Below are 10,327 nucleotides of genomic sequence, written 5' to 3'. Positions count from 1 at the left end.
AATCTGAACCAGTGTTGCATTCAACATACCATGTGACACAAAAAAACTGACGTTTAGCTGTGGTTTTTTAACATTTACTTTTAAATTAACAAATTGAGTAATGTATAATTCTAACATTTGAATTGTAATCGACAGTTTGATACCAAACTTATTGACAAAAATTCATGAAATAGTAGTTCAATAAAATTTTTAATGTGAGTCAACAAATGAGATGACATGGCCTTTCACCTGTGACCTGTCTCGAAAGGGTTAACAATACAAAAAAATAGAAATTCACAAGTGCTCATTGCTGATATAGCCCTGTTTTCATAATAAGCAATGTTCTTCTCAAGAAATAAAAAATCTATGCATTACCAAGCTCTGAGATTTGTGGAATGAAAGTCTCACTGTCCTTATCATGCTGGCCCTCTGAGCTATGAGACCTTATTCTTGAAGATGGTTGGTTCTCAGACCAGGAACATCGTGCACTAACACCACTTAAGTTAGAGCCATCCACTTCAATCCCTTTGTCAACAGCTTCCTGCAAAAAATACAATGATTAAAGCTGGTATGTAGATTCATGTATAATTTTAGCCAAGATAGCCAAGGCTAAAGTGTCATGAGTGCACGTGCAGCAAGCCACTACTGTAGAGGCCCAAAGGGCCTTGAATATGAGGCTGATGCCCTGACTAGGAGGATGGAGTTTTTAAGTGTTGCACTATTTTCTTGCAATCTGAGCTATTTATAGCAATTAGTGGTATTGTATATGGCATACATGAGGTTGGTCAATTGAAATGATCTTATAACCACCATAAAGAAATATGAAATAAATCTAAATTATCTTTTTCTTTCTAAAATGACTTCAAATTATAAGATGAAACTACATTTGTTTATCCTAAATAACTAAAAACTTCTAACAGTATATATTTGTTTCTACTTATATTTTAGTGTTTTATTGCCTTTTGAACCCTGTCTAGCTAATTATCCCACCATACAAGATGTAACTCACTTGGCGAACATGAAGATCACGTTTCTACTATGAATTACATAATGCATGGGCTACTCACGAGCACATCTCATGAAAATTTATTATTATTATTATTTTTCTTTACCTAATCTAACCTAAAAAGTTTCTAATTCTTACATTTTAGTTACTTTTATAATAATAAATAAAGAATTACATAATTCGTGTATTAATCGTGAGTGTACCTAGTGAAAAAAAAATTATCCTTCTTTATTTTACCTTATCTAACCTAAAAAGTTTCCATTTATTACAAAAAAGTTTCCAATCTCTTAATCAAATGACATATTACATTGTTTTCTGTACAGAAAAATTTCTATTTCACTTCTAGTTCAAACTCTATTCCCATGTGAAATACATGGACAAATTTAGCTTAATTTTTAATGGCTCTTATCGTATAGTTAGAAAGAGAGAAAAATTGTAATAGTTATAGAAGATTGTCTGCTTTTTATATGTTGTTATTCTGTATTCTTAGGGTTAAGTTCCATTGACAGTTGACAGCAAAAAAAAAGGCCCAGATAAGTACTATATTTCTTATTTGTATTGTTTATTATTATAAAAGTAACTTAAAAATTAAGCTAAATTTGTCCATGTACTTCACATGGGAATACAGTTTGAACTAGAAGTGAAATAGAATTTTCTCTGTACAGAAAACAATGTAATATGTCATTTGATAGATTAAATCCCTATCTTTCTATTGGCTATATATAATATGGTATTAAATGAAAATTTGTGAAAGAGACGACGTAACAAGAGGGGTCTGATTTTCTAGTTTATGGCTCTGTAACCAAACAAGATTGCCTTATAAAAGTTATAATTTTCCTATCCGAAAATGTATTTCTGATAGCTACTTCTCTCTTCTCACAAAATTACTTTTCCCATTTTGTGCTGCCTTCTATATGTGAACTTTTTCAAATGCCTACCACAAGCTTTCTATATTCCTCTGTTGAAATCCAAAGTTCCAACATGTCTCTCATGCATCAACTCTCTACCAATAGCAGAGCACTATTATCATGTGACTCCTTCCATGCACCACTACTGAACTATCACTTTGAAGTATGGCAGAAGACGCGAGCACCAGAAGATTGTGGGGAGTGTGAAAAGAGGGAAGTACCTATCAGAAATACATTTTTGTATTGGGAAATTATAACTTCTGATACATTACCTTACCCTCTTTTCACAAGATTATTTTGAATCCCATGTTGTAAAGGAGGAGGGATAGATGTGAGGGAAGAACAGGCATATCCCCCAAAAGCATCCTAAGGACACCACTGGGAATGAGAGAAATACATTAGATTATCTGAGGAGGGGCACCGCACCACTTCTGAACCAGGTATCTCTTTGCCACGAACAGGTGAAATATGAATGGAGCACATATGTGTGGGAAAAAATAGGTCAGTAATGTGATCCCAATCAGAGAAACAGATACACTCAATCCCACGTAATGAAAGTGGGTAATGGAGGATGTGTCCCATGGTGTAGAGTGGTTAGGGTGCACAGGAACATACTCGGTACGTCAACTTCATCCAAAACCTTACTCTCTGGGTACTGACATCCATGTGAGGGTAGGATGAGGATCATACTGTCTACACCTCAAGCCTTAGAGTCATGAATGTACATATACTATTGACTCCAGAATATATCACAGGATGAAAATTGAGTTAGGGAGCCAGGAATGTCATCTGGTATCCAAGGGAAGTCCATAGCAAGCAATCAACCCCTGTGACCTTGAAACTGGTCCAACCATCCACAGGTCTGTAAAATTCTCTTCATTCTGAGAACGAGGGAATGCCCAGGACAGAAGCGGAAATTGGCCACAAGACCTCCTGTGACCCACAACACAGAAGATAGAGTTGAAGGGGAAAAGTGAATGACCCAAAACCTGTGTGAGGACTTATGTGATTGGTTTACTTGATCTCCAAAACCTCATTTGCTGGGAACCAACATACACATGAGGGTAGGAGGAGAGAACCCAGTTGGAAGGGTGAACTGCATTTAGGCATCTCACCCCGAGCATGTGTCATTTATCTGGAGAATTTTGTAACTCCTACACTGGCAGAACACCACATTCCTACTCTGAACTGAATGGTTATAACCATCTTTGTGGAACCCATTCAGTAGGTTGCCTCCATGGTCAACCACCCAGCAGCTTAGAACTGGTGAGTGGTAAGAACTCCTGTACTCCTCTGGAAGAAAGAGACTGAGAAGTGCATTGGAGAGTCTGGAGGGACTGCTACACCCAAGACAGTGCAATGGTTGATCATGAAACCCCATTGTGAAAAGCAGAACATGGACTTATTCAGTCCAGGCATGGTAGGGATGGGCAGCAATCCCCTTCTGCTTTATCCATGCCATCCACGGGTTGTACAGTCCAGGATGGATATTTTTATGAAGTAAACATCATGAGGTTATTCACACTAGTGATCTTATGAAACACCCCATCTTAAGGGCAAAGTGTATGAATCAACATGGAGTACAGTGCTGATTTGTGTTTTTGTCTGTTTGAGAATAAATATATCTGAGAATGGTTATAGCTATCTAAGTGGAACCCATTCAGTGTTCAGAAAGAATACCTGGTCAAGCACCACTCACCACAGAGTGGGATCCAAAGTGAACTTGAAGCAAGGGCCCCTGAAAGAAAAGAAAGCAAAAGTAAGGACTTACCCCGTGTCAAAGGAGGAATAAGGCAACTGGATCAAATGATGAATGCAATTGGTCAAGGTAACAGGGGAAAGATCACGGGAAGAGGAAGTTTGCCATGGAATAAGGAGACTGGAACAAGAACCACAGAAGGAAGCCATGCATGCAATATAACAACGAAGGGCATGTATTGGGCAAAGGAGTCTGTCTGGATCAGGATAGAGATGCGAGATAGAAGGAATAGAAATTGGATAAAAGGAGGAATGATCCTCGCGAACTGCTAAGGTCTGGAGAAGGAATGCATGATCCGGATAAAGGATAAGTTAGGTCGAATGATACAAGAACCTGGTGATGTTGTGAGGGAAAATACCTGATCCACGATTCTTGCAAGTCAATACGAGGAAGAAATATGTCTTAAGGGAGACATGAAACAAAGAACAGGAAGAAAAGGGTATGAAAGGAGGTAAAGTAAGGGCATGGAGGACCATGTTAATGTCCCAGTCCTGAAATGATGGGCATCTCTGCAGCCAACAGAGCTGGAAAGAACAGTGGGAAGAACTGGGGAAGAAAAGAACCTGGGGAAACAAAAAAAAGGAAGGTATAGGATAAGGCTGCCTGGAAACCCGAAATCAAGGAGACCATTAAACCTATGTCAAAGAGCCAGGTAAGGAACTTGGAAATACTGGCAACTGTAGGCTGAGAAGCCAGGAAACCCGAACCAAAGAACAGGAGTGAAAAACACTCCACTACTCTGCGTGAGGAACCGGAACTCCTCGCCAGGGATCAGACAAAAGCCAGGTGTGAAGATGGAGGACAATATGGAGAGTATCCAAACGATGACAGCACCACCGAAAAACAGCAGTATATATGGACTAATTCATGGGATAAACCAGATTGAATGCACCAGAAATATGGCATGCCATCAAACAAATATGATGGGAGTGGGCCCAATAGAGAAGATCCAAGGTGCGAAATACAGGGATCTCAACCGGGTGCTGCCTTGGTGATTGATATAAGCCACCACTGTAGAATTGTTAGAATGGATCATAACGAGATGACAGATGTTTATAAAAATAAAATGATCCAATGCCCGAGGGATGGCCAGGAGTTCTAGGACGTTGATATGAAGAGAACATTCTTCTGCAGATCAAGTACTCTAAACCTCTTGGTGATCGACCCATGCACCTCAGTCCTGAACAGATGTAACTCTGGTGACATATAGGCAATGTTCAACCACCAGCTGAGATCGTTCATCAAGGAGGAGGGAAGGTGAATAGGAGCATCCAAGGGATCTCATGAGAGGTCCCACTATACATGAAGGGTCCACTGAAACAAACACATATGAGCCCTGTCAAAGGGGTATGATAGGTGTCAGACACAATAACCTCCCTAAAAATGTAGAACCTCGTTAGTAGTCAGTAAGGGAGCAGACAGAGCTATCCGAACGGCCAGTTCCATAGAATGGAGCAGAAGAAGAGGAGGTTTGGCCAACTGAGATGAGTGTTGAAGAAAACGCCCAGATGTACAAAGAATTGGGTAGAATGAAGGAATGGACCCCTACAATGTGATCAACCATCCCACCGGCACAGTTTCGAAAAGGAGCTGACTAGTATGACTGGCCAACTCTCCTTCGGAATGGGCAAGAAGAAGCCAATCATCCATGTACATGTGGAAGTGCAGCCCCAGGACATGAATATACTGAGCAGAGGAGAGAACCACATGACAAAAACATACGTCATGGAATCCAAACCGAAGGGAAGGGTGTAAAAAGGTATAACACCCCACGATGGGGAAACAGGCAGGAATAAAACCCAAACGATCCACATGGAGCAGGTACAACAATTAGGGTGATGGGTGTACAAGAATATAGCATTGCAACACAATAAGTCCTAAAGAGAAGTGAACCACATGTGTAGGGCAAGAGCTGAAGACAATATCCAGCCAACAATGGAAGAGAAGAGAGAGAAATGATGTCCCCAGAAACCCCACAGGGTTCCCGTGAGGAGCATTAGACAGGAAGAGAATTGAGGTGAGGTATTACAAAAGTGTCAGAGGAAAACCAAGGTGGGAAAACAGGGCATAGGTAGGATAAACAGGAAAATTGTGCCTCGTGAAACATTTTTATTAGTAGTAGTATTTATTTTACCTAATCTAACCTTAACTAACCTAAAGAGATCACTATTTTCACATTTTAGTTACTTTTATAATAATAAAGAATAAACATGAAAAACAAGAAATAAAGTACTTACTGGAGTATTCTTTTTCTTTTGCTGTCGACTGTCGATGATACTTAACCCTACTAATGGTAGTACTGCACTAAGTAATTTTTATTTAATTAAATAATGCACCAAAGAACATAGAATAATAAAATGCAAAAAACAGACAATGTCCCATAACTATCATAATTTTCTGGCTTTCTAACTATGCGAAAAGAGCCATTACAAATTAATCCAAGCTAGTCGACATGTTTCCCAAGGGAACAAAGCTTGTACTAAAAGATAAATTGAGGATTCTCCGTTCAAAAAAATAACGTAATATAATAAGTCATTTGATAGATGAAAACCATAGCTTTCTATTGATTATAAATAATATAGTATTAAACATAAGAGAGAACTATTAACAAATCCTGAAAGAGAGGATGTGACAGGTGGGTGTGGAAAGAGGGGTCTGATTTTCTATTTGACGGTTGTGTAACCAAACAAGATTGAAGGCTATAAAAATCTGCTCTGTATGAGCGAATGATAATGAGTAATTTACAACACTGCTGCCTTATATACTATCCTTTCTATTCTTCATCTTACTATATAGGATGTAGCATGTATATATATGTATCTATCTGTGTATGTGACTGAAATAATAAATACAATGTGTTGCCAGCTAATGAATGGCACCACAAACAAAAATACATAAAAATATTTCACGCTTTGGGTATTGAAGATTGGAAAAATAATTATGGTATGTGCAACAACTATTTCTTTATCACAGAACATAATTTTAAATCAAAGTACTCTCCTTACAACAAAAACACAACTTTTGCTAGGTCTTTACATGAGGGTTTATTTATATCTTTATTGATGTAAGTTATAAATATAGTACTAAAAAAAATGGAGTTCTAAAAAAAATTTTTTTTGCACTAAAGGGCATCACTTTTAATGTATAAAAACATTACATTTTATAACAGCACAATCTGAACAATTTTCCTGTGCAATACTTTGCAAAAAAATCCTTTTTTAAAGAATGTTCACTTTTTCTAAATTTTTGTAAATGAGGTATGAATACTATGATTAGTAATTACTAGTACAAACAGCTGCTCATATGGGAGTATTTCTGCTAGTTAAAAACAAAACAAAAAACACTTTTTAAATGTTTAAAGGCCAGATTAAAACCATGCGTTACTCACCTGGACATTAAGATCCAGATCAAACATACTCTCCCCTCTCCTCATGTCTGTAACTAACCAAGGACTACCAGCTCCTTCAATGTTTTTCATTAAATCAATCACACCTGGACCATTCCATCTCTGAGCTGCCATTAATTCTTCTCCACATACACCTACAATCTATCATTGAAAAAGTAAATAGATTACAAGACAATATGTAGAATTATACTGTTATTTTCTCTACCCAAACTCTATATGAGGTTGATCAATTTGACTGATCTTGTAACCACCATAAAAGTGTTAGTGAAAGAGTAACAGCTTCTAAGAAAGTAATATATGGGTTTTCATATATTGCTGAATACAACAACCCTAAAATTACTAGTGGGATCTCTATGGAATTCCTTGGCTTTTTAACACAACAGGCTCATTCAAATCAGATGAGTTCATGACCTCAAACTGACCTTTATGGTTTCCATACCAGAACTTGTAATACATTTTGTGTATCTTCAAGAAATTTCACAAGCTTTCAGTAAGCATCAAGTCTTTTGTAGACAAAAAATCTGAATTTATTGTGAAGTATTTTTACAAAACATTTCTCCATGAATATATGGAATCAAGGTGTGATTTTCATGTTAAGATTAAAAATGCTTTTCTTCATCTGATAATTGTCAAATTTCATTTGCATGATTTCTAAAACCTCCTAAGTAAATTTCAAAAATGTTTTTTTCAGTAAAACTTTATATTTTATCTGTTATTTTCTCTACCTAAACTTTATATGAGGTTAATCAATTTGACTGATCTTATAACCACCATAAAGAAATATGAAATAAATCTAAATTACCCTTTTTTTCTTTCTAGAACGACTTCAAATTGTAACATGAAACTACATTTCTTTATCCTAAACAGCTTTAAACTTGTAACAGTATACATCTGTTTATAATTAAATATTGTTTTATTGCCCTTTAAACCATGTCTAACTACAAAACCCACCACACAAGTTGTAAATCAGTTGGCGGAATGTGTGGTTCAGATTACTTTATTGAATTACATGATGCATGGTATACTCAAGAGTCGCTTGTGAGCATCCCCGATGAAAAAAAAATTTTTTTTTTCCATTTTACCTAACCTAAAAAATATATAATTTTGACATTTTAGTTATTTTTATAATAATAATAAATAAAGAATGCACGTGAAAAATAAGAAATATAGTACTCAACTGGATCTTCTTTTTTTTTGCTCTTGACTGTCCGTGAAACTTAATCCTACTTTTTCTACTAATGGTACTACTGCACTAAATAATTATTTATTTAGTTAAATAATTCACTTAAAAACACAGAATAACAACAAGTAAAAAGCAAAGAATGTCTAATAACTATCACAATTTTTCTGGCTTTCTATCTGTGTGACAGAAGCCATTAACAATTCAGCTAAGCTCATCAATGTTTCTCCTGTGTGAATAAAGATTGAACTGGAAGTGAAACAGACAATTCTCTGAAGAGAAAACAACATAATATACCTGATTTGATAGACTAAACCTTTGGCTTTCTGTTGAGTTATAAAAATATATATAAGTAAATGTGAGAGAAAACTATTGGCAATTTGTAAATGAGAGGATGTGACAGGAGGGTATGGGAAGAGGGCTCTGTGTGTGTGTGTGTGTGCGTGCTTTATAGCAATGCCACATCAGGCTATATACTGTGTCTACCAAGGGGAATCAAGCTACTGATTCTACTGTTATAAATCCATAGACTTACCACTGTCCTACTGGGGGACAAGAGAGGCCTGATCTTCTAGTTTATGGCTCTGTAACCAAATAAGATTGAAGGCTATAAAGAATTGTGCTTTGTCTGAGTAATAACAATATTATAATGATTAATTTATGTTAAATTTATTTCTTTGAGGGGTGGCAAATAAATGAAAGAGGGGATATCTAAACAGCAAATGTCACAATTCTCATACTTAGGGAAATTGAGGATTTTTTTATGAATATTGCCTTATAAAATTGAGAGATCAAACTTATTTAGTATTAAAAATCTGGATTATTAGCTATGTTTTGATGCACGTGTATTCATATACTATGATAATAAAGTAATTAAATTTTGAATGTAACTCAGTAGCACCTTGTGAAATGCACAGGAAAATATATCTGTATGAAAAGAGTTAAACATATTTTGTATAAATTATTAATACACCAAGTTTCTTATGGTTCAATTACTTTGTTGGTTACAGAGTCCATAATACTGATATGAAGAAATTTAAAAACACTATCAATATTAATTCCACTTAGTACTCCTGAGGTCCCATATACATTTTTTATAAAAAATGAGTAATTACTCTAATGTTTTGACCACTTGTTTACATAAAATGTTGCAACAAGTGCCAGAAAAAAACAACTCAATATGACCCAATATGTGGACCAAACTTGTAGTAAAGAGTATAGAAACAAGTCAATACTTAAAGGTTAAAAGATTCAATTTTTAAATCAGAAGGCAGTATTTTCCAGATTTAAAGCACAAAGGCACATATGATACAAATGTTGGCTTATAAGACAGTATAAGGTGATAGGGATACATACAAAGAAGAAAAAGACTTTACAAGTTCCAGTTTAGGATTATAATACTATAACAGGTCTCAACTGCTAAATTATATGGCAGCTAACATAAGCTTTACAAAAAGTATACTGCTGAGGTTATGAGTGCAATAGTCTATCCAGTATACTAACAATATATTGTCAGATAGCAAATTCTATTATTTTGGTTATGGTTTTGTTTATCATTCATTTATTATTCCTTCTATTGTTTAGTATATCTATGAATTTTTAGTTACATTAAAATGCTAACTCACCTAGCTGATCATGTTTATTTTGTGTAAACATGTATGTCTTATGATGTGACATACAGATATTATTAATGTAGCAATATTTATGATCATGAGATGTACTCTCGTGACCTAAGCAATGAATAAGTTCATAAATGTAGTCACAACATAGTTAGTGAAAAATATAGTTATTGAATTATTGATGTTTGTCACTTGATACTGTTATTAATATGGAATGGTTATTTTGGAATGTCATGTTTTTTTTAAAATATGTTTTTTCTTCTTTTGGTTCCTTTTCCTGATTCCATTATTTGAAATAATTAAAATTAATATTTATACTTTATTGTTCATTAACATTAGTATCAAGTCCTGCCAGATATGTTTATTAACCCTATCACCCTGGGTACCCTTTACTGCACATGACACAAAGTTTTAGTGTCTTACATTCAAAATGTAATTAAACCACTTTTTATTTATGTTATACCAATTAG

At 35.4% G+C, this 10,327-nt stretch overlaps 1 protein-coding gene across 2 annotated transcripts in view; it reads right to left on the bottom strand.

Moving 5' to 3' along the window:
* The window catches only part of LOC106458214 (suppressor of fused homolog), a 65,570-nt gene that overhangs the window by 22,619 nt on the left and 32,624 nt on the right, over positions 1-10,327 (bottom strand). For both annotated transcript variants that reach the window (XR_002610337.1, XM_013917690.2), the window contains exons 5-6: positions 7,041-7,199; positions 355-520 (exon numbers count right to left, since the gene is read on the bottom strand). Coding sequence is in view for 1 of the 2 variants with exons in the window: in XM_013917690.2 (XP_013773144.1) it covers positions 355-520; positions 7,041-7,199 (325 nt within the window). In the remaining variant the exon portion in view is untranslated. The remainder of the gene's footprint in view (positions 1-354; positions 521-7,040; positions 7,200-10,327) is intronic.

Source organism: Limulus polyphemus, unplaced genomic scaffold (assembly GCF_000517525.1).
Source record: "Limulus polyphemus unplaced genomic scaffold, Limulus_polyphemus-2.1.2 Scaffold429, whole genome shotgun sequence".
Classification (NCBI taxonomy): Eukaryota; Metazoa; Arthropoda; class Merostomata; order Xiphosura; family Limulidae; genus Limulus; species Limulus polyphemus.
This window is presented reverse-complemented; position numbering and strand designations above follow the sequence as displayed.